This window comes from Colius striatus, chromosome 10 (genome assembly GCF_028858725.1).
Source record: "Colius striatus isolate bColStr4 chromosome 10, bColStr4.1.hap1, whole genome shotgun sequence".
NCBI classification, from domain to species: domain Eukaryota; kingdom Metazoa; phylum Chordata; class Aves; order Coliiformes; family Coliidae; genus Colius; species Colius striatus.
Genome location: NC_084768.1, coordinates 6,562,955 through 6,588,571, shown reverse-complemented (window position 1 = coordinate 6,588,571; position 25,617 = coordinate 6,562,955). Strand labels below are relative to the sequence as shown.

The 25,617-nt window shown below is 36.9% G+C and overlaps 1 protein-coding gene across 1 annotated transcript in view; it reads left to right on the top strand.

Moving 5' to 3' along the window:
- HFM1 (helicase for meiosis 1) overlaps positions 1-14,705 on the top strand; it is a 39,155-nt gene extending 24,450 nt beyond the window's left edge. The window contains exons 22-38 of the mRNA XM_062003864.1: positions 27-74; positions 289-386; positions 472-603; positions 3,064-3,149; positions 4,133-4,216; positions 5,272-5,429; positions 6,123-6,226; positions 7,687-7,842; positions 8,246-8,341; positions 8,737-8,855; positions 9,374-9,447; positions 9,616-9,734; positions 12,186-12,289; positions 12,734-12,789; positions 13,667-13,769; positions 14,202-14,359; positions 14,639-14,705. Of these exons, the coding sequence (XP_061859848.1) occupies positions 27-74; positions 289-386; positions 472-603; positions 3,064-3,149; positions 4,133-4,216; positions 5,272-5,429; positions 6,123-6,226; positions 7,687-7,842; positions 8,246-8,341; positions 8,737-8,855; positions 9,374-9,447; positions 9,616-9,734; positions 12,186-12,289; positions 12,734-12,789; positions 13,667-13,769; positions 14,202-14,359; positions 14,639-14,705 (1,762 nt within the window). The remainder of the gene's footprint in view (positions 1-26; positions 75-288; positions 387-471; positions 604-3,063; positions 3,150-4,132; positions 4,217-5,271; positions 5,430-6,122; positions 6,227-7,686; positions 7,843-8,245; positions 8,342-8,736; positions 8,856-9,373; positions 9,448-9,615; positions 9,735-12,185; positions 12,290-12,733; positions 12,790-13,666; positions 13,770-14,201; positions 14,360-14,638) is intronic.
- Positions 14,706-25,617: the final 10,912 nt, after the last annotated feature.

Sequence of the window (25,617 nt, the reverse complement as noted above, 5' to 3'; positions counted from 1 at the left end):
GAAAATATGTGTGTTTTCATGCATAGGTTTCCAATGGAGGGGAAGATAAAAACAAGAGAAATGAAAATAAACTGGTAAATACTATACTATGTTGTTACCTCTTCTTGTAAAAGTTGTCATTTTGTAACTCTTGAAGTCCTGCTAAAATTTTTGTCATTTTATAGTGGACCAGATCTTGCATTTCATTGTTTCAATTACAAATTTCTTTTGTTTTCCAGTACAAAGTTTTATGTTATTACTGTTTGCTTACATTATGGCTTATATACCAAAATATATCTTTTTTTTCAGTCTTATTCAGGCTCAGCTAGGCTGCCTTCCCATTCAGGACTTTACTTTGACACAGGATACTGGCAGAATATTTAGAAATGGCTTAAGAGTTACTAGATGTATGGTAAAATTTAATCTTTTTTGATACATATAATAATAAGCTACATTTTACTTGATTAATACAAGTCTGTCTTATTTTTACAGGGTTAACTGACTTTCTGGCATCCTGTAAGAACAGCTTTACTGCTTTATTAAACTCCTTAATTTTGGCAAAGTGTTTCAGGTGCAAACTTTGGGAAAATTCACTTCATGTGTCTAAACAATTGGAAAAAATTGGTAGGTAGTAGTCAGAAATTGTAAAGGTTTCATCTGACAGAGAATAAAAGTTTATCATTAGCCTTATATGATTAAATGATTTTCCTAATTAATAGGAGACTCATTTGCTACAACTGAGTACCACAGTTATGAGAATAATCTGTCACAACATAAGTAAAAGTAATCCATTTAATAATTTTCTTCAGACTTTCAAAGTATTTGAGTTATTCTTTTTTTCCCCCTAATGTTCATCTCAATATTTTGGGCATATTCCATGTTGGTGTGATTGCACGTCTCTGACTAGGCTCTGCCTTCCTTTCTAAACAATTTTCCCTCTAGGTCCTGTTACTCATATGCATGAAGTCCTTTTATTGGCATTGACATGGATAGGAATCATAGAAATAAATTTGCTGTGCACAAGGTTCTTATACACACGAGGATCACAGGTTTCTAATTATCTTCATATTGCTGCATCCTGTTACTGAATGAAATTCTGTTTGGAAGTACAGACTTGTAGTTATTTGGAAAGGAGCTGAGAAATCTTGAAATCCTCTATTACAAAAACATAGTTCTACTTGTTTGAGATAATATTATAGCTTCCTGTTTTGATGTCTAGTCTTGCCATACCTTCATGCCTTGAGAATTCACTGCAGCATTCTCTGTATTTCTTCTTTAAAGACACATCTGTACAGAACAGTATAGTGTAAAGTTCTACAAATTAGTTAACAGCTAAGCCAGCAGATCTATGTGGGACATAGCGCATTGCGGCCTTGCTAGGTCATGCTAATTCAAAGCCAGGAACGGGGCTTGTTAGCATGTGTTTCACACTACAGGTGTGGTTAGAACACGTTTCTACTACTTCTGGATCTGTGCTGATGTGCACATGGTCATCAGAGCAGTTTGCCTCATGTTCAGCATTTCTAGGATGCTAGGATGAGTAGAATAATCATGACACTTGCAGTGTAGACAAACCCTTTCCTGGGCACTTTATTTAACAGAATAAGGTCCTTTTTCTTTTTTTGGAAATAAAAGTGCTATAAATATGTCTCTGTGCTATTTTCCTTTGTGTGTGTGTGTGTGTGTGTTTCCATTGCTCTTGAAGCATATATTACCAAGAATTGCTACTTTCAAAGTTCCTTTTGTCCTGCTCACAGGCTTCTTTTGGACCATCTGCTGATATCCACTCTTTTCCTGAGAACTGAAGTTATTTGATACCATGTAACATACATTTAATCTCGTCTCAATATGTTACTCTTTGAATATTAAAAAAGCCTTAGTAATCAATATTTCCTTTATAGGAATGACTATTCATTAACTGCCATTTAGACTAACGAGACTAAGGATTCAGTTGAATTCTTACTGCATTTCTACAACTGTGGCAATTTGTTTCTCTTGACCAATAGTGATCCTCCCTCTTGTTGCTATATGATAGGCTCCTTGCCAGTCTGACAGGCTAATGATCAGTTGCCATACAGGATTGTATCACTTAACTACTTCTTCTGCTTGATTTCCACCTCTGTTTTCTTCTTGCTCTGAAATAGACAAAATTATTTGTATCTCTTATTCATATCTTTTACTTTCTTCACTGGTGGAAACCCTTCAGACATTTAGGAATTACAACAGAACTAGTATTTTAGCTTCACTCATAAAGAAACAAGGCAACAGCTCTAACTGAAGTAGCAGCATAAGCTATGAGAACCTTCAGACTGTTTTCGGAGCTTCTGCAGAGAAGAGGGGAGATGGTAGAAGACATTTTCTATAAGTCAGACCCCAGAAGTATTCAAATATACATAAAAGGATGAAGGGTTTTCTATTTCTCTAAATCACTACATTCTTGAGTTGAAATGAGTCTTTTTTAATAAGAAGATTGCTGTAATGTCTTCCGAGAAGCAATGTAAGTGTTACGGGAAGTTTGAAAGAACTGGGAATTCTGAAGAGGAGTAGAAATGTATGTGAAATTCTCTGGCAGTCTGCTTTAGTGGCAGATATGCCATGGGAAACTTTTTAGCTGTATCTGGAAAGACTCCTAGAAGATTACAATTTTTTTGTGAATTCCATTATTAGCTTACTCAAAACTGCTGAGAATCCTTATGACTTTAACATAGTTAAATAATTCATTGAATAAGGAAAAAAACCCCTGAGATTAAACTGTGTGGTGTGCTTTTTTTCATCATATATATGCAGAACACGTTTCTTGACTGTTGTAGAAAGAGATCCAAAATCTGTCTTACTCTAGAAAATGTAACTAGAAATGTCAGCATTTACATATGGAAAGTTTCATGTTTGGCTTGTATTGCTTTTTTTTCTCTTTACTGATGGATAAGTGAAATCAGTACTAAAGTATTTAGTCAACTGAAATTTAGTCACTTACTAAATTACAGTGTTTTCTGGTTTAGTTTTACCTGCTGTAATGCAGATCTTGAGAATAATTTGAGATTAGTGATTGTCATTTAACAGCACTGAACTGAAGTTTTTTTGCAGGTGTATCACTGTCAAATGCTATGGTGAATGCTGGGCTGACATCATTTAAAAAAATTGAAGAGATAAATGCAAGGGAACTTGAATTGGTAATATTTTATAGGCAAATATTACAAGAAAAAATATTGAATATTAATACTGTTACCAGTAAAAACACTATGGTTAATATATAACTAGTATACGATTGTCAGCAAAACTGAGTAGTTTAAGTGGTTTCTTCATTTATATTAGTGAATTTTTTTTTAAATCTGGCTACTGCTATTTTTTCCTTGAAAATGTGTCTGATGTTTTGTTCTAGTAAAGGTAATGTGGATGATTTCACTGATCTGGGTTATTTTGGAAAATAGTTACTTAATTATGTAGAATTTCATCATTAACATGGTTTGAAACAAAGGACAATATGCATTTCCCTTTTTAAGAGAAAAAATATATTTTTAAGAAAAAATATTAAAGGGAAATATATATTTACAGTTTCTCTTATTGTATGTTGATGAAAATCCTGAATTTCCATTATTGCTAGTTTTAGTTAAAGATAGTAATAGAAGACAATTCTTGTAGATCATCTGTAAAGTACTTCTTATTTTAGGGAAGTTAGATTTTACTCCAGAACAAGCTCCTTGGCTCTCAGCTTCTTTTCTGAGGAAACTGTTTTTCCAATGTTTTGCAAGATAGAACAGATTTCTAAAGGAAATTGATCTTGGTTGAGTTTTTTCCTGGTTTGGCTTTAGAATTTTAATTTCTTTTTTCTCCCTCCTTTTTGCAGTTTTCCTATCCTTTTGTTTTGACTAAAGCTAGGGCAACATAGAAAAGTCATCTCATATAAAACCTGAGTAGTCAGGTTTTGAGGTCACTGGCTATTTCCTGAACAGAAGTGGTAGCAACATGAAAAAGTGTTGGAATATTCTTTTGACTATGTTGCTGTTCTAAGCATCATGGAGAGTAGAGAAGCAGGAGTTACAAGGGGGTTTGTTGGTAACATAATTACCCTGGTGACTTTGATTCCTTGGATTTACGTTTCTGTTGGCATCACTGATCAGCTGACTAGATCAGAAATTAAATTAAATCTTTGCAGATTTTAAACAGACATCCTCCTTTTGGCAACCAGATAAAAGAATCTGTTTTGCACCTTCCAAAATATGAACTTGTCATTGAACAGGTAAATGCTTTTCTATTTCTTTTATGGCTTTGTGCTGACATTATTAAAGGAAAGAGCAAATGCTGACTTAAAGAAATTTTGAGCATTCAGTGATGGAAGATTGCACAATATTGTAGCCTCCTTCCACCTTAGCATAATCACTCTTAAACATTAAAGGAGAGCTTGGGAATAGACATTCCCTGTAATACATTAGACTGTGTCTCTCTCTTGTTAACAGCATTTTGTTACAGAAGAAAAACATATATATGTTTTGTATATTCTTCAATCCAGCATTGTATGTGAGTCTGAGAGGTCTGTTCTATTTTGAATATAAACAAACCCTAGAGACAGAAAAACATCCATATACAACTTCCTGAAGAAGCATTAACTCATATTTGTTTTTTATTTCACACTTAAAAAATATAGAAAAAACAATAAATTATTACAGTAAGCTAGATGGTACCTTTTCAATGCATGCAATTCCATGTGCAATCAAGGACTTTGAGGTTCTGATCTGCATTTTGTCTTTGAACAGGTCACATAGCCACTCAGACTTTCTGAAATGCAAAATTTGAAAACTAGCCTTGAAGTGTCTCATGAAGCTGGTACAAATGAAGACACTTTTAAAGTTAAAAACTCAGTAAATGTGTGAAATGCTACTGCTGTAATGCTCGGTTCTATTTGAGTTTTGTCTTTTACATAGTACCAGATGAGTATCTCTAAAGTTACCCTCAGAAGAAAGATTTAAGAATGATAAATATCTTATAGAGGAACCTTAGGAAACGAAAATACACCTACTTTTCTTCTTTCATCATTCCCTTTGCATTGAACGGAGAATTTTTCAAGGGCTTAATGTAGGCTCTTTTAGTCTCAATACCTAATTTAGGATATCCAGCTATGGGCAATTTAGTAATATATCATAAAGTCTCAGAAAAACAAATAAAAATCATACCACAAATCGAAGTTGCTTGCATTGAGCTTTTGTGCTTGTATGTACAGTTAAAAATTTATTGAGAGGCATATGTTTTACTTTGCATAGTTTTAACAGTTACATCTTCTATATAATTTTTTCCTAGCTTCCAAAATATAGTGATACATTGGCTGAAATCTTAGTAACCATCAAATTAACAAACTATGAGCAGCTACAGACAAAGAGAACAGCGACAGACTTTCACTATGTTACGTTGGTCATAGGAGATGCTGACAACAAAGTCATTTTTAATCAGAAAATTATGTATGTATGACTAGGTTATTTTGCCTCATCTTTTAAGGATGTTGTCTTTTAATTGTTTCTGTGACTTAGAAGTTTTTGCAATACTTTCTACTGATTCCAAGTGGTACAAAATTATTCTTCATCCTGCAGTGTTTTCTAGTCACTGTTGTAAGTTAAAAAGCACCACTCCTAAAAACACACCAAGTGTGCTGTCAGTGCAAAGAATATGTGCAACGATCTGTGCAACACCGATGCCATATTATGGAAATCATAATAAATTCCACATAAAGCAAGTAAAATACCTATTAAAAAGTTTATACATTCTCAATTTGTTACTTATTTATCTTTGGTATTTCTTTAATGATATTCTGTTGTCAAAATTGTTTTTACTCAGAGATGGAATGAAATTCTTCAGTTGGCTAAGATATGCTCGGCACAAATGGAAAAGAGAAACAGTCTTTTCCAATGGTATGACCTTCACATAAGTTCTGGCTGAAGTCTGGGACTTTGGGCAGAACCGAAACTGATCTACAGGATCCTGGCTCTCTTATGGACATAAATAATATATTATTGGAAGATTATTCTTAGGCCAGTTGTCAAGTAAAATCCAAGAACTAAGATGAAATGAAAGCTCTCCACGTGGTTACAGATGCCATAGCATATGGTCTCGTTTTCATTGTTCATGTCTAACAGCATTTTCCTGATACATTATAGGGATTCTGCGCTGCTGAAAACTGGAAACTGGACAAAGAAAATTGAAGTGAAAAGAGCTCTTAAATCAGAGGACATTAGTATAAATTTAATTAGTTCTGACTATGGTAGGTTGATTGGTATGCTTTTAATTTAAAAACAACCACATACAATTTTAAAGAAATGATTCAAACACATTCTGTCAAGCCAAAGATATAAGAAAATGAACTGATTTGGAAACAAAATTCTGCTACATGGTTTTTACTGGGTTGAGTATTACCAAACAATCCTAATTATATATCTGTTTGTTTCATTTAGTAGCATATTAATGAACTGGGAAATGTCAGATGACTAGGAGGTAGTATTTTGCTCAGTTGGTACAGATAAGGATTCTCTTTTGCCTGTCACCTTTAGGTTGAATTAACTTTCAGTAGGCATAACCTATCAGCTCAATATTTATACTGGGAATAGCTGTCTTTTGTGAATGCTTAAGTTTTGTACTGTGATTAAAAAAAAGTATTAGATATGGATTCATCTCCACTTCAGCAGCAAGAAATTTCTACAGTGGAAAATTTTGTGTCTTAACATGTAGTCCCCTCCACATCGATTAGCATAGAACTTTAGCAGCAGATGAGGAGAGACAGTTATGACCTTGAAATGTAGAACTTGGAAATATCATTTTAAAATAGACTAGCTGTTTTATATTCTGTCATCCTACCCCACCTGTAAGGAAGATATTGTGCTAGATCTACTGAAGTGTATTTGGTGCTTCGATGGTAAACAAATATAGAGACTGTTGCAATAATAAATCCCGGAGTAATCTCTATTCCTATGGCTAAACGTGTGGCTCAAGAAAAAAGGAGATTGTCTAAGCAAAGAGAGATGCAGGAAAAAAAGTCTTTTTATTACTACTTGGCTATCTAAATGTTATATTGAGTTCAGTAAAATTCAATACAACAGTTTATCGTAAATTGGTAACAGGGAAGTTGGACTAAAAGCAGGTCTTCCTAGTCTCTGCTTATATTGAAGTTTGCTTCAGTTTCAGCTTTGAAGGAAAGATTTCTTTTCTTTATTAAAAAAAGACTATATGTATTTTCTGGCAATATTTGCCTAATAAAAGACAAAAATACTCTTTCAACAAATGGTGTCCCTCATAGTCTCATATGAATCTTGGTTTCGTTAGCATTAGAACTAGTATTAGCATTCAACCTTGAAAGTAATATATCAACATACTCGTTTTAGGCCTTTGTCCAGATCTGCTGATGCTTCTGTAACACAGAAGTAGTACAATTTTAGATTTTACATCATATTGGCAATACAAAGGCATAGATAAATGCGGAAAAATTCAGTTAAAGGGACTAATTTTGTTACTCGTCTAATAACTGTGTCTTCTGAAAAATGTCATAAAGAATCTGTTGGTATAATGGTGTGCTTTTAATGACACGTTGTCTTAAAAAAATTTCCATGATCTTTTAGTAACATTTACACTTTTAACACTTTAGAAAAATGTTTAGAAACAGTTACAGAAACAGTAGCTTAGAAATAGTTTATAGCAGTTTTAAACGTTTTTGTCTTTTTTTTTTCAAAGTTGGCCTTGATATACAGCAAGCATATACAGCTTTTTACCTAACACCAAAAGCAGTGATAAGTAAAGGGGTTGCAAATCAAAAGTTGAAAGCTGAGTCCTCACTTGATAGGTATTATGGCTCCCCACAAGGTCTGCCAGCAGCAAAAGTAGATACAGGTAAACGATGGGATCACAACATCTGGCTAATAACAAAATTAAGAAAAAATATCTTTATTAATCCATACTATTTCTTTCTCACATATAAAAAATGCAATGCTGCTACTTCCACTTGTCAAGTACTATAGTGCAATTCTTTGATAAATTTGAAAGTATGAAAAATGGTGGGTGTGTGGTATCTAATATTACTGTTTGAATTTGGGAGTGAGGCAGTGTCTCTGTTTTGCAGTGGCATTGGTTGATTTCTTTCCAGTTATATTGTTTTAGTAGCCCAAAGTTTTGTTGAAGGCAACATAATTCTAGTGGCCCAGATTATTTCTGGACTGTCTTTTACTGCATGAGGTACTCTCTCAACACTATATATGAAATAAAAAATGAGCATTTCTGTACTATATTTATCTAGGAGGCAGATGTAAACAAGAAATTACTTACAAGAAATATGGAAACAGAGAATGCAACCATCGCTGTAAAAATAAAGACGTTTGTGGACATGAGTGCTGTGAGTTTGAGTATCTACTATTTCTGTTACTTGTAGATAGAATAGCTTCATTTATATCAATAGCTACACTAGCAGAAGCCATGTAAGCAGAGAGTCAGGCCTGAGTTGTTGCTACATCATAAAAGCAATAATAATAAGCTTTGTCACTAACACTTGAATAGCACTACAGTGATTAAAGTTTTTCAGAAGATCTAGCATATGATTTAAGAGCAATGTTGAGCTAGGTGCACTCTTAAATAAATACTGGTGTGATGAATCTTTTAATTAGTGTGTTACATCTTAGGATCTTTTACTAGAAGATCCTAACTTTAGTGGCAAACATTCCATTGTCTGGAAATAATTAAGTTTCCTCTCTTCTAAATTAATCTGAAGATCATTTTCATTCCTTTTCTCAGGTAAAACTGGAGTGCCTGCAAAGTCTGAAATGAATGGCGATTCAAAGTTTTCTTTGTACCTAGCTGATTTAAGGAGCAGGAACTCAATTTTGCCTGAACCCCCAGTAAAACGCTTAAAGGTTCATTTGAGCTTAGTCAGCCATTGGATAGATGTTGTTATTTGTCTGTTATGCATTTGTCTGTATTGTTTGCAGAGACAATTTTGTAACTAAATGTGAACATTCATGTTTGTCTTTTCTGTGTGGATTGCAAAATTTTGGAGAGGTTCTGCTGCTGTTTGGAATGCCTCCAGTGATCTGCTTCTGGGCATGTGTGCTTTGATTTGACTTTTATGACATTTGGTAGATTGAAGTGGGTGAGGCAAGAGACATCTTTGGAAAATACTGTACTGTGACTTGGTTTTGAGCGTTAGCAATAACCAGTCTGAACTTGCAAGGATACTTGGAAAACTCCACTAGAAACATGTAATTCAAGCCTCTTTAACTGATTGCATTAGATGAGCAGATATCAGGAAGATTTTATATACCATCTTTTAAAATTATGCTAATTTGATACATGATTAATCATATCATTAAGATTGCTAACAATGGGATTCCATATCTTTCTATCTATCAGTTACAATATTTGCTTTCTTTAGATGCAGATGTTCAATGAAGCTCAAAAGGTGGCCCTCAAACAGTTTGTTTTTACACCTAAACCTGCATTGCCAAGGTACCGATTATTCTAAGTTACAAAAGTAAATCTGTCTTATTTTAGATAGTATGTTCAGTTCTAACAACTGAAACTTGTTTTCTGAATTAAAAATATTTTGCAGCTTTCTGCAACTGTTTTACTGAAATATCAATGGTTTTTGGGGTTTGGTTTTGTTTTTTTAAATAGGTCTAGCTGTAAAATGGCATCTTCATCACCTTTGTTACCTTCAGTGGACCAGCTAGATCATGGGAATAGCTTAGGACTCTCCCAGAAACAACTGCCATCCTGGAATTACGGGAAGAGCGGTAAGTTATTGCTAACGTTTTGATTTGAGTGTATTTCTAAACTCAGTCTTACTGAAATCACTACAGCAACCAGTACAGCATTATAGAACATTGAATGTATGGGGAAATATAGTGGCCTTAATTGGCTTTCCTTCTGGTATTGGTAAGTTAGATCTAAGCATCTTAAATGTAACTTTAGATGAAACAGCAATGCTGAAATCAAATATGAGTGGCCAAATTTATAAATTCTTGCTGAAAAGTATGACTGTAATGTATTTGCACTGAAGCCCTATAGCTATACATTTTCCTCTTTTCCTTTTCTGCTGAAAGAAGTTAGTGAAACATGAGCTTTTGTTTGGTAGCTGACAAAGTTCAATAACTGAGTTGATGAGTAGTAAAACATCTCTGTCTGGAAAAAAATTTCCTCTTTCTGTTCCTCGTCCACTGGAAAAGCCACAAATGTTTTTACATTTAGTGATATATACTGATAGTAAAGACTGATCATGTGACTGTTAGGTTCTCCACACTGCATGCTTTTGCCATTGCATTTGGTGATGGCAGCTTGATGTGAATCAGGTTCTTGATTAATTTGGCTAATAAGTAGTAGCTCAAATGTTTAGGTCGTGCTTGGACATTTAAGAAACACTGCTGCAATGAACTGACACATTTTTTAGTTCATACTGTCTTAAGTGTTGGCAGCTGTACTGCATAATTTAATTTCTACTTAATATTTGATGATGGAATTATAATCCAAATCCTCTAAATTAATGTTTTGTGTTTTCCTGTATACTAGTTTACCTGCTGCAGTTGTTGTCTAGTCTTAAAATGGAAGACTGTTGCACAGCCATAACATCAGTTTCTGGGTGGGCAGGCAGTGACTATATGATATGATTTTGTTAAAAGAATGAAGTCATGGCAGGACAGATGGCTATTCCAGTACAGTTATAGTCTATGCTCAAGAACATCTTGAAGCAAATCATATAGGATCAAGAAGCTACAGTAGATATTGCTGACTAAAGACCCGTCTCCACTGATTAGTAGCAGAAAAGGTAGCCTTGGTCATATTGATTGGGCCAGCTATATTTTAAAAATCATAGAAATGCATCAGAAGTAGTTACAATGAAGTAAAGCATCAGTTCATATTATTTCTATAGGGTTAACTGTGTCTGTAATATGGTAGCTTTCCATTCCATACCAAAACACAGGTAGGTAGCTGAGAATATAGTGTGAAACTGTAATAACTTAAACGTGTAATTTACTTAAAGTCTGTGTGTCTGTGCTGTAATACACTGTGCTGACTGTGTACATCCAAAATTACAGTAGCAGTGCCTTCCTGGTGTTGCCAGTGTCGGTGGAACACGAGTTTTAATGTGAGCCTGTCCTGCTCCCCTCTGTTGAAGGGGAGCTGTGGATCAGCATTTCTTAGGCATACTAGAGCCATGAAGGAAGATTTAAGCACTGTGTGACACTGTCTGATATATGGCAGAAGAGAGAATTAGAGAGAGATGGGTTGATGATGAAAAAAAAGGAAACAGCAAAGTCTTCTTTTCACCAGAAAAGTAGTATTTTAAAACATTATTGCATTTTAATAAAGAGTTTTAACAACAATACTTGAAAACATGCTTGTCATGGCTGCTTCTTAGGCATTACACGTAAGAGAGGAAGACAGCTTTCAGAATGTTATGGAAATCTGAGGAGTGTCTTGGTTTGGCCCAGCCAGCACAGCAGCACCACGACAGTCTCTTGCTCGGTGCCCGCATCCACTCCCACCCTTGTTAGGATGGCAGAGGCCCCAGCGAAATGGGAGTAAAAAGACAAGGGCAGGGAGGGCTCACTGCCAGTTACGGTTCCGGGCAAAACAAACTCCAGTGCTCAACTGAGAGAGGAAAGGAGGAAATTTTATTCTACAAGAAACAGAACGGAGTAAAAGCAAAAAGACAGCAGGATGATGAGAAAATTACAACCAGCTCCCCCATCCCTCCTTTCTTCCTGGCCCCAACTCACTGCTCCTGGTACCTCTACCTCCTGCCCCCTCAACAGCTCAGGGGGGCAGGGAATGGAGGATGTGGTCAGTCTCTCACAGATGGGCTCTGCCGCTTCTGTCTGCTCAGATGAGGGTTACTCCTGGCATTCTTCCCCGGCTCCGACATGGATTTCTTCCCCCAGGACACAGCCCTTAACAAACTTCTCTGGTCTGTTTTTCTACAGTCTACACTGAGGGTGCATTTTCTGAAAATAATGCTGAAAAAAAGGTGCACATTTGACAGTTCTCCTTCCCATAGGTTGGACAACTGGTCATAAAACATAGAATAAGTTTGGCTGTACTTCTCCATTACACATGTATTACAGTTTTCTCATTAAAATATTCAGCATTTGTAAGAACAGACAGTGGAATTAGAAAAGAAATAATAAGCCAACAATCTCTGATGTGTAACTTGACTGATACAGATAAATGCAGATCTTTGTTTTCAGATGTTTTGGATACGGACTTTGAACTGAGAGATGATATTTGGGATGATATTGATGATGAGAACTTAGCATTTGCCAGCAACTTTGCCAGTAGAGAGTTAGGTAAGGTGATTTTAACAAAATTGTTTGTTTTCTAATTAGAAATCATTTTACAGTCTGCTATTTGTGAATAACTTATTATAGTATACAGTGAGCAGAACTGCCTGAAATGTTTGGTTAACTGACCTGACCACCAGGTTTATTGCTCTACATTGAATGTCACCTGTCTTGGGACAAATCTAATATGGAAGGGAGAGTTGGGAAAGAAATAACTGGAAAATGTTCGGATGGCCTGCAACTTCATACTTGTTATTTTATCTGACTGCTTGTCTCTGCTTATCTTTACATTAACCCAAAACCAGCAGTAGAATTATTTCAAGTGTTAAGATTTTTGAAATGTTCAAATGATTATCATATTATGTAAAGTAATTACAAGGGGTTTTGTGACTTAATTTTTAAACTTTCATTCTTATAAAGAACAGGGAAATAGCTGCCATCAAGTTCCACATGAGTATGAGCCACCTTCCCAGTATACAACAAGCAAAGCCACAGATGACATTTCAAAAGAGTAAGCATTATATAATTTATTACAGTTTTATTCATTTAAAAATATTGTCTATATTTCACATGTATCTATATAATTAAATGTATAGCCAGCAATGTGCCCTCATGGCAAAGAAGGCCAATGGCACCCTGGGATGCAACAAGAAGAGTGTAGCCAGCAGGTCAAGGGAGGTTCTTCTCCCCCTCTACTCTGTCCTGGTGAGGCCTCATCTGGAGTCCTGTGTCCAGTTCTGGGCTTCTCAGCTCAAGAGGGACAGGGAAGTGCTGAAGAGAGTCCAGCACAGGGCCAACAAGATGATCAGGGGCTGGAGCATCTTTCATACGAGGAAAGGCTGCAGGGACTGGGGCTGTTTAGTCTGGAGGCTGTAAATCTTATTAACATTTACAAATACCTAAAGGGTGGGTGTCAGGAGGTTGGGACATCTTTTTTTTCTGTTGTAGCTAGCAACAGGACAAGGCATGATGGGATGAAGCTAGTTCCATTTAAACATAAGAAAAAACTATTTCAGTGTGAGGTTTGGGAGCCCTGGCACAGGCTGCCCAGGGAGGGTGTGGAGTCTCCTTCCTTGAAGGTCTTCAGGACCCGCCTGGACATGTTCCTGTGCAACCTGATCTAGGTGAACCTGCTTCTGCAGGGGGGTTAGACTAGATGATCTCTAAAGGTCCCTTCCAACCCCTACCATTCTATGATTCTATAGAAGGTTGTTTGCTCATAGAAGTAAGTGAAATTTCAACAACTTCTTAAAAACTATGAATTGTTGAATTATTTGATTTTTTTTTTATTTAAGTGTGGAGGAAAAGAAATAGAAAATCTTGAACTGAAAAGTAAATAATCTTACACTTCTGTAAAAATATTAAATTATCCAACTTGATATTTTCAGTCCATGCACATTACAGGAGACCAATATTCAGAATTCAGTTGTTTCTGTGGTTAATAACACATCAAAAGTAACTTCATCTGTACAGAATGGGAATGCAAATATGGTGAGTAGTTATATAATATATGTATAAAGTGTATGTGTGTATATATATATATATAATGATAACAAAATTTCCTGTAGAGTGTTTAACATGTAAATATATTTTCCTTATCTGACTCCTGAATCAGTCTTGACATACTGAATTTCTGAACCTTTCTCTGTTATCCAAATTAATACATCCTGTTTTCAGTGTGATATTCATGATACAAAGAACTAAGACTTGAATTTACTTTATATAGCCTGACTTCAAAACTATTCTCGTAATTTGATTGTGATTCTGCAAGGCCTTCAGAGTATAATTGTTTATCATGTCCTTGGTCCTTATCAAATATCATAGCACCAATGTAAATTTCTGTACTACATACTACAACAATCTGGGAGGGTTTTTTTGGTTTGTTATTTTAATCATAGTTACTTTTTAACATTTCCATTGCAGTTCAATTTTCAAGAAAAAAGGCATTTAGATCCTTCACAAGAGCTGAAAAATGTACAGTGTTCTTTGATCTCAAAAGTGGTCTCAGATTCTTTTAAACTCCCTAGGAAAGAGGATTTTTTCATTTCTGCAAAAGAACAGGAAAAAGAAATGGATCCTAGGTAATAAACAGTTACGTTTTTCTGTTGTCTCATTGCTCCAGTGCTTAGTTCCTCATGGACATTTAGGTGATGTGTTAATTTATAACAATCATTTCTTAAAGGATTAACTTTCACAAGAATAGTACCAATAAACTTTTCTGGAAAGGACAATACTTCAAAATTCTTTTTTGTTGTCTTGTCTTGTTATCTCTGGACTGTACTTTGGATAATGTTCCTGATTCCATAGGTCTTTATGTACTATATCTAATTTTTTGTTGTTGTTTGCTTCATCTTTGTTAGATATCTCCTTGATGATGAAATGAATGACATCAAGCCCTTTCTTGGAATATTTGATGGTATTTTGTAAAACATATAAACAAACTGCATTATAAGTGCTGGGGAAGAAAGTTACAGTCATTTTTACAGAGTGAAGCCTTCGGACTCAGTTAAGAAAATTTGATTTCTGTTGTATACCTGTTTCTCAATATGTGGATTGCTGCATAGAGTAGGTAATGCAAAACTGATGTCTAGGTTATGGAATTCTAGGTGTATTATTGTATTTTGAAAAATACTTAAATATTTTCTGTTGACCTTGTTCTCAGAATTACAAAGAAAGATATGGGAATGTGTCAAAGGAGAATAGTTCTCAAACTGAGGTTGCTTTTATATATAACTAAAGATTGCATGAGGGAAAGTAAGCTGTTTATTATATGTTCTGCTCTGAAGTACTCCTTAAATGAACGGAAGACTCTTTCCTCAGGAAGTTCTTTTGGTTTTTGAGTTTGTCTTTGATTTTCTCTAATGCTGAACTTTTCATAGCATTAATTCTGTAAAGTAATTAGATTTACTTGTAAAAGTTATAGAGTTGGTAGGTTATTTATACTATATTCCTTTTGATGGTACTATCAACTCATTAATTTAACAGTGCAACTGTCTTCAAGTAAATGTGTTTCCAGACTCTCAACAAGCCTGTTGAAAAATGTCTATAAATAATATTCTAAAGTGGTATTTGGCTGTGATCATAAAATGGACATTTTTGTGTCCTGATTTAGGCAACTACACATTGGATTTGGGTATCTTGTAGCTCTAGTGTAGATCTTACAAGTTCAGTAGTTAATAAAAATACATTATACTGTCTAACGTCCAAGAGAGTGTTCATTTTCACTGTTTGTTACTCAAAATGTAGAGTATTGAAATAAAAAAATTGCACATGGAACCTCAGCTTTCTGTTCACTGTGGTGCAACCAAATGCAGCCATGTTTTGTGGCACTACTCGGTTGTACATTTCACTCGACTCCAGTGTTTCCTTACACTTTTGACTTTCTGGTGTAACTCTTTCAACACATGAGAGGATGGCCTAGTACAAACAGCCTTAGCACTCCCCACTTGATATGTTTTTGACTGCAAATTCCAGCAGGCCCAAGCTTGTAACTCACTTAGCTGTACCTCAAATATTTGATTGCATCTGAATGTTAGTATTACATCAGATCTCTTTTGGCTCTTTCTTTTTCAATTAAACTTCCAACCTGAGGTGGTATAGAGTTACTATACTACTGCTATGTTTAGCCCAGCAGTCCTAGTCATGTGCATCCCAGTCACCTCTCAGCTCCGTGTCAGGTGAGATTTAAGAATGCAAACTGACAAATGTCATTTTAGGTCCCCCAGAGAATCTTTCCTCAGCTCCATTTGCCATGCCAGAAGAACACAGATCTCCCACAGCGGAGATATTCCAGGTCCTCTAGTACGTGATGCTGATGTTTAAGGACCTGATTCACTCCCTTCGGCTTCAAATGCACAAATACTTTTTTTAAATGTATAGTTCATATTTACACATCCTTCTTTAATTGCCTTTGTGTCCTGCCTTTCCCTGGCATTTTACCTTGCAACAACTAATTGAGCTGTTCCTCGGTTTGTTCAAATTTGACTAAAGTTTTTACAAATCAACACAAAGCTGAGCTTCAAAGTAGAAAATAGGAAAGGAAGGAAACAATGTAATCTTGTGATGATATCATTATATAATGCTGTGATTATACTACTTGCAATTTCCCAAAAGCTCACTCATGTGCTGGTTGTTCAAGCCTTGCCTTGCACACCAGAAATCATGGAATCACAGAATGGTAGGGTTGGAAGGGAGCTTTAGAGATCATCTAGTCCAACTCCCCTGCAGAAGCAGGTCAGCCTAGATCAGGTCACATAGGAACATATCCAGGCAGGTCTTGAAGACCTCCAAGGAAGGAGCCTCCACGATCCCTCTGGGCATCCTGTTCACTGCTTTGTCACCCTCACAGTAAAATGCTTTTAATGGCAGGTGCTGCACTTCTTCCTCTTAGTTTTGCCCAGGGCAGAGTTCAGTAGTTACTATTGGGTTTCTTCAAGATTAAGGCTGTTTAATTTTCGGTACTGTACTCAGATTTTTTCCTTTTGACTTTTAAAAGGCTTTAATTTCCAATTTGATCCATAGTCAGAACACATGATAACAAATGCATTTCAGACTGCTTTCAAGACTATTCAGAGTACTTTGTAGATGGTTTATAAGGTTATTTCCTGTCTGTTTTGCACAAGAAATCAGCATCCTACATCATCCCTGAAAAACTACAAAATTGTGTTATTGTTGCTGGCAGCATTTCACAGATTTCAAGAATATAAATCTTTCAATATTGAAATGTCTTCTCAGTGATATTGAACATCTGGTGCAAAAGCTTTTTTTAGCCATAAGGGCTTTATTTGGCATTATTTTGCTTCATTATTCATATGAGCTCTATGACACTTTAAAGTCTAAATCACTGTCATAAATCCAATTTGGAAGTACTTACATGGTGAAGTGTTCTCTATCTCAGGAGGAGGAATGACTTTTCATATGGTAGCATTTGTTACTGTTCCATTTTTCAAATCATAATAATTGAAAGATCAAAAGTGATAACTTCAGTAGGTCTCTGGTAGTAATTAATTGCAGATACACAATGGCTGTACTTCAAAATAAATATAGGTAGAAAAAGCAAATTAACTGTGGAATTAGAAAAAAAAAGTCACAGTTTTTTAAATTAAACTTCCAAACTTGAGGTAACTCAGAATAACTCTACTACTGCTTTGTTTAGCCCAGCAGTCCTAGTCACATCCTAGTTCAGTGTCATGGTAAGATTTAAGAATGCAGAGTTTACCTGCTGCCCATCACCATCTTACAGGTTCTGTGGAAACTGGGTGGTTCCAGGCAGGAGCAGTGGTTTCTCCACAGATGCTTTACATAAGTGACCAGGGAACCAAAATCCCAGGTCATGCCCCAAAAGGTAAGCATAGACATAGCTATGAATAGCTGTAATTTTAGTGATTTAACTAAATTAGTTTAAGTGATAAACCTAGTTTACCTGGGCTCCCTAGAAAGAGACAAGCACTGTCAGAAAATGATTCAGTTGAATTGCTCTCAGGTGGAACTCACCGAATTACTTATGATGAAAGTGATCACATACAGTTAGTATGGAGAAGCTGATGTGTTGTAAATTCACAGCTGGGCTCACTGAATATTGCCTTCCTTGTGCACATGAGATGCCTGAGTTCTTTTATCCATGTAAGGATCCAACTTTTTAAAGCTCAATAGCCTTATTTATGTACAACAAAAGATGGCCATGCTCCACTAATATTGCTGCATGCAGCTTCCTTTCAGGTGCTACCTGCATAGTAAAACCAACTAATTAAATTCAATAGGATAACATCAGACAATTTCACTAAGCTACTATCAGTAGATAAAATACAGACAAAAAATGGTAAAAACATTGTTAAAGTCTGGAAGTATTCTTGGTTTTAGTTCTGTGTAGAGCTGTAACATTAAGTGACTGTCTTGAGTCTGAATCAGTGCGATTATATACGTAATTCTTTGGGGATACAACAGAATGACACAGACTGTAGTCTGAGGATGATTCTATAAAATTTACATTATAAAAATACTGTTTCCCACAATGGAGTAGTGAAAGAAAATTCAATGTGACAAGAAGTCAGATTTTACTATCTTACTTGTCTGATTTGCCATAATAAAATACATGCTCATACCTGCTTTTAATTTAACTTCAACTTTTTTATATGCTTCCTTGTCCTATCACATATATTGGTTTCAAAATATAAACTGAGGTCAACCATATCTGTGCCTGAAGAAAATGCAATATCCACTCAAAAAACGTGATCTTCAAAAATTGTTAGCAGAAAAATAAGTATGGTGTTTAAACATGTTGCCAGACACGTTTGTGTATAAGGTACATTTATAGCATATAGGATACTGTAAATGTAGCATGACATAATTTTAATTGTATACAGCACATCTCATGATTGTTTTAATAATTTATTCATGTATTTGAAGACTTTGATGGGTTAAACATTACAGTAATTGTTAAAATACTAATGGAAGTTGCAACAAGTCAGAGTCTTGTTATTTGGGTGTATTTTTACTTAGCTATACCTTTGCAGAATAGTTATGTAAGGGATAAAAGTTGTTGCTCTTAAAGTGAACAGAAGGGTCCACGTGGAATCAATGTGCACCTGAAAAAATAGTTAAAATCAGTCATTTTGTAGAGCACAAACAATACCCCTCTTAAGGCACCGTTACGACAGAAACAGTGGTGTCTTGTCTAAAAGAAAGGGGATCTTGCGTATCTTTATGTCAGCCCTCTGCTTTTTATGTAGAAGCAAGAGAGCGGTGTTGTGTCAGTTGTTTTCTTGTCAGAGTTTTTAAGTGATACACATTAAATGAGATCCATGGATGCCTGGGTCAGTTTTCTAGCTTAATGAGGAAATTGAGGTACTAGTCAGGGTGAAATTCACTTCCTGCAGAGGAATAACAGCACAGTTGATTTATTCAAGCCTTAATGAGAGTAAACTGAGGCACATACAGTGTGATGATTACTTCAGCTTGGCTGAAAAAAATCAGCCACAGAAAGGGCAGTGGTTTATTGGCCACCCGAGCTCAACTATGTGTTTCTGTATTTATTCTTTAAAACTGTATGAGACAAAACTTTATCCGTTCAAGTCCTGGCTTTTCTCCCAGTGCTGTAACTCTTGGTGTCCATGTGATCTGGACAGGTAGGCTGCGGTAAGGACTGCATCCTCCTGTGATAAGGGCCCTTGGGGCCCTTTTGTGGCCTATCTCTCCTTAGGCAGTGAAGGTCGCAGTTGGCTGCTGTTGCTCTGCCCTCTGGTTGTGAAGTCACTGGAAAAGCTGTGCTACTGTTAACTTGCATCCTGCATCAGATGTCCTGTTCTTAACTGTCCCACACGGTTTATACTAGATTGCGTTAGTATGCTACCTGCCATGTTAAAACACTTTCATTCTGGTCTTGTAGGATGTGGTTTTGGTGTTCCCAAGTCTGTCCTCCTGTGTCTTTTAAATGGATTGTTTCCATGTGCCAGGGTTTGAGTGGCATGTCAGATGGGTGGTGTGTGAAAATGTTACGTGTTTTGCAGAAATGCAGTAGGTTCGACTGTGTGGACGTACTTTGTATTAAAAAGCTGTATGTGTCAAGTATCACAAAGGTTCCTGACACAATAGCAAGGAATTTCTTCCTGTATTTAACATATATACTACATGGAGCTAGCATGTAATGATGATACAGACTGTCCTTTTCATTGATTCTACATGGCAATTGCTACATTTTCAATAGCTGAATATAGGGAACAATGCAAAATATTTTGGTTTGGAGGCTTGTAAGAGTATTTTGTTTATATTAAAAAAACATTGTTTCTTTTGTAACTGTGAAACTTCCTATTAAAGGATGCATATAGCTTTCAAAATAAAAAGATGCTTGTAACTGTAAATGGCTATGATATATTTGCTGCTCCTGCACCCGTTTTGAGGCAAAACCTATTTATGAGACTTTATTAAGTGCAAATAATTCCCATGGCTTCAGCACAGAAGAAACAGCTGCAGAATGTAGTCTGATTTGCATATAAATGACATGATTTCTGCTCAGAAAAGGATATTGAAAAATACATATTTCTACAGTGAAAACCTGATAGTCACACGTATTAAGGTCAGCTTGTGTAACTTTTTTTTAAGCTGCTGCGTGTTGATACCTGATCATGCTTCCAGTTAGATCCAGGCTCTGTCAGTGGTGCCACTATGAAATTGTGACTTTCTTCTTTTGAGATAATTAAGCTATCGTTTGTACAAATAGATTCCAAAACATTCATCTCAACAGTTTAAGCACTTGAAAGTGCTGAGAATGTTCATCAATGCAAGTGGACAGCTTCAAGCTTGGCATTTTTCCTTATCTTCAATACTGTGAATTTGTGATGCAAAGGAATTCCTATTATTTGGGTAAGACAGAACCAGTCCTGCAAACATGCACTAGTCACTTTAGTAAGTGGTAGGATATAGTTAAAGCAGACATCTGGAACCCAGCCAGGGCCAAACCACCACAGTGAGGAAAGCGAACCTTTGTTTCTAGTCAACTAGCCACTTGCTTCCCTGAAAGGCTGTGACTGTGACTTTGCAATGTGTGTTCACTTACTGGAAGCCTCTTGATGCTTCTTAGATACAACCTAATGTAAAAGAAAGACATTGGAGTGCCAGGCTGTAAAGGATTTGGAAGAGACCTGCCAAAACTTGGGTTTCAAATCCCTGTCTGGCAAAGGCCTTATTCAGCCAAATGCTGCTGCCAGGGATGGAAAGTTATCTGGTCATAGAGACTGACTGGCCACAGTGAATTGTCCTTGGTCTGAATGCTTCTTGGAGAGAGGCATTAGATACTGCTTAGTAAAGAAAAAATTAAAGTACTGCTGTCTGGAAACTTGGATGTGCAGCTCAGGACTTCCTTTGTAGCAATTGGTTTCAGTTTATAAAGGCTATTGATTTATCTGAATTATAATGGCGCAGTAGTAGGATTCTGATTTCCTCCCCGCAGCTGTGGGGTAATATTTTAGCTGTTATAATCCAGAATTTTTATGTTGCTGGGTGCAGGAAAAAGCAACTTTTATCCCAGAGCTCCATTCTTGTGTCTTACATGTTACGCCTAGGGGAAGCTTTTCAGTCTAGCTGGGAACTTGCACTCAAATACTCACTCAGCAGCTGGAACATTCACATTTTCAGTATCTCCTCAGTTACAGAGGTTTTAGGCTCTGAGGTCAGTTGGGTGGTTTCTAAAAACTGTACTAATAGATGCAGAAGGAACATTCACCAAAGCAGCAACACATTATCAGATAATTTTATTTCAAAGCATGGCAGTAGAATTGATGAAGAGGTGTGGGTGCTGAAACAGGTCTGCTTACCTTGTGATATATGGCAGAGATGTGTTCCAAAGACTAGAGCCTTGCTTAGAGAGGAAAACAATTTGCATCAGGAAGATAAGAGGTACAAGTGGATCTCGGTCCCTCTCTCTCTCTCGGGTGTGATTGTCTTGGGCAACCATATTAGCAGAAGCTTAGAGACATTCTTAGGTTCTGGAACAGATTTACTGAAGTGACAGTGCATACTGAAGATGATGGTAATAAAATGAGCAGGGTGTTCTGGAAGAAAATAAAGTTGGCAGTTTGGAATAGTGGAAAACTGCTTCAGATAAGCATGTGGTTCCATAGAAATTAGTCTCTGTCCGTAGACTTCATAGCAGCCTATCAGACGTGCTTTCAGCTCCAGCAGTTAATAATATCTCACCACTGTGTAGCTGAAGGGATACAATTTCAAAATTATTGTAGTGTGGGACCGATAAATTTCAGCACAAAGAAGGCAGTATTCCATATAATTTATTTTAGATTTCCATCTAGGGTATATTCTGACACTCCACATGAAAGTCAAATTGTCCATGTAAAATGCTTTTCAGGTGATAAGTTGACCCCTGGGGTTTTAGTAAAATAATAGATTCAGAATTGTATCTGACTCTCCAGTCTATAAAAGCTACTTATCAGCTGTTTGAAGGATTTGAAAAGGAGGAGGAAAAAAAGAGCTTTTGTGTAGTGACATTTTTCTCATTAATGGGGACAATGTTAGAATCACAATCTCCTTCTGGATTTGGTAGTAAATACTGACGTGTTCTGGGAGGTGGCTGTTCTGTCTGAGGAGTGCACATCTCTAATCCTCTGCAACATGCATGTGGAACAAGGAATATTTCTAATAGACACGGCCCTTCAAAAGAGCAGTATTTACTGTGCCACCATCTGGCCATCATTTTAAAGTGCACCAGAGCCTCCCGTGGCAGTTTTTCCTGACAGTGTTCTTCAGTATTTAAACATAGTACAAAACAAATTGTAACCTGAAAAGAAACATCATATTACTCTTAAGTTGTTGTCTGAACGCTCATAGGACCTGCCGGGTTGGGTGGTTTGTTTCTAGTTTTGTTGTTTTAATTGTATTTTCTTGAGAATATTTACAGGTGTTTCCCAGTGTGCCACGTAGATTCTCTGTCATTTTAAGGAGATCCAAAGTTGTGTAGAGGCTTTGTTGCATTTGTTTAAGTAGAGGGGTGTATCTGCATGTACATGTGTATGAAATGCAGCACTAGTAACGGGGAAAAGGTGACAGCAAGCCAGGGCTAGTCATGGTGACAGTAGAAGTATCTGCCTGATAAAATGCTACAGGCACGTTTATGTTCAGAGCAGGTGTGTCCCTTTGAATTTTGAGCAAGGAAAATACCTCCTGCTTTTTAAAAACAACTGTGCTCGAGAAAACTTTGCTTTTCTACAGTCTGTGTGAACAAAAAGGACTGTCTCAAAGAAAAACACCAGTCCCTCCCCAGTTGTTCCTCATGTAAACCGCTGTCCTGCATTTTCCCTACTTGTGTCTGTGCTGAATGTTTATTTCACTGCAGAAGTACTGCCTGTTATGTTCTGCTGCTGGGACTTTTACAAGCCTAAAAAGACGACTGCAAGGAGAGTGTCTGTTTACTGCCTGTGTTCTGGGTTATGGGTGGGAAGAGGCAGATGTCTCCTCCTCTGAGAGGAACTCTGCAGTGCTCAGGGGTGGGGACATCTGGCACTCCCAGGCAGGGTAGAGAAGGGAAATGTAGTCAGCTGAGATCTTGTAGACAGCGGTGTGGAGGAGCTGGGATTTTGCCTGTGGGTCAGAGCCAAGCATTAGTAGTGAGAGGACAAAGGAGATTTCCCTTGAGCAAACTGAGGGATGCCTGTAGTGCTCTGCGAACCAGTTGGAAATTTTCAGATGGGAAAACTGCAATAAAATATTTACCTTGCAGTGACATAATGAGGAGATTAATTGTCAAGCTTTTCTATTTAATCTAGCTCTCCAACAGATCAGACTTCTAATAGCATCTGCTCTTAGAAATCTGGATTCTGTGAGTGTGCTTATCAAAAGGAAAAAAGAAAAGAAAAACCAAAACCTAAAGACAGTTGTCAATTCAGGGTCCCTGCGGGTAGGATTAAAGAGAGATAACTAGTGTTAAACCTTGCCTTTTCCTGGTTTGAGTTGGTTGGGTTTAGCTTCACAGAGATAACTGGGTGCTGGTCCTGCAATTGGGTAAGTTGATGAGCCCTGTTCACTCACTTGAGTGAACAGCTCATTCAGGTATATATAATCTCAGAAGTAAAGTGTCTGTCACATTCTTAAAGTTCTGAGGACCAGAACAGTTGATGAGTAACTTTGTCTTCTGCTAATGGCTGGATTTCATCTGTATTGAGGCTTTCCAAAGCAGTTATATATTCTTCTTTGGGTTGTCAGGCTGATTTTAAAGTGTCAACCAATTTCAAGGTTTCAGATGTTAGCACTGAAACATTTACTTATCTGTCAAGGTAATTGTTAAAATGTTTGTATTTGTGACACCAATTAATTGTAAGCCACACCTTTTCCTTGCTTGAAGCTCTGTGTGAAATTGTTTCCTTTCATGGGGTGGGATGATGCATAGAAGGAAGTACTTTATCTGTATTCCTCCATACCCTTTGTAGGTTCTGGAAGGGCTTGGCTGACACAGTGTCAGGCACTGTAACTGCATAAGCATTCACTGAAAAACCTGTGACTGCAGCCATGGGTAAAGCTGGTATCAGACAAGAAAACATTATACAGGCCTGCAAGGAGAGTCTTGTGGCTCTGGACTGGGGAAGGCACACACAACACAGCCAGGTCTCCAGCAGCAGCCTCCTCAGAGCAGCTTGGTCCAGCACTAGGACAGCCATCCATTTCCCCAACAGGGTAAGATTACTTTTTTACCAAGAGCATAGAAACAGAGAATCGTTAATGGTTCAAAAAGACTTTTAAGATCACCGAGTTCTACCACTAACTTCACACTGCCAAGCCCATCACTAAACTAAACCATATTCCTCAGTACTTCATCTATGTGTCTTTTGAATATCTCCAGGGATGGTGATTTCAGCACCTCCCTGGGCAGCCCATTCCAATGCTTAATAACCCTCTTAACGTTTTTCCTAATCTCCAGTCTAAACCTCCCCTGGTGCAACTTGAAGCTGTTTCCTCCTGTCCTATCACTTGTTACTTGGGAGAAAAGATCCAGCCTGTTGTGCCAGTCCAGTTGTTCTGTAGAGCAGTTTATATGAAACTCGTTAAAATAAATGTGTGAGTAATCTCCACTACCACTGCCACTCCACACTCCACTGGTGAGAAGTTTGTCTCTTGCCTTTTGGCAATGCTGTTAGGGCTAGAAAAAAGTGTGTGTGTGCAAAGAGCAAGGCAGACTTCCACAGTTGTCTTCCACAGTTATATTTCAGTCATCCTTAAATTTGAAATACCCTTTTGTTTGATATACACAAAAAGTGAACTACATAACATTAATAAAACAGAGATCCTAAATCTTGCTTGGAATTGCCATTGGCAGCTATTAATGAATTTTCAATGGTATTTTTTATTTGTAGCTTAGTAATAGCTCACCAAGATGTGATGCTTCTTAGCATTAGGAGAGGTTAAACATGCTTGGGATTTCATCTCGGCTTCACAGCCTTCCACATTGCCTTGAAACTGTGTTGGGTTTGCTATCTCTAGCAAAAGAGATGAAAAGAACAGCATTAAATGTACATCCCCAGTTGCTCTGCGGATGGAATGGGAAACGAGCTCTCTGCCACCAAGCGGAATCCGTAATATCATTTCCAGTGCTGGCTAACATCTGTAAACATCTGTGCCTTCCCACAGACTCTAACAAAAGAGATTTCCAAACATATTTCTTTTAAAAGGCCATTGAGGAATACAACCCCCAGGATGCACGGCACACTAAGCGTTTTAGTATGTCTTTCACAGAGGCCTCAGATTGGACATTTCCCCTTCTTAATTGCGCTCGCAATCACCGGCCTGAGGCACACTGAGGAGACCCCATCTGCTTGGCACAAACTGTACGCGGAAACGAGCC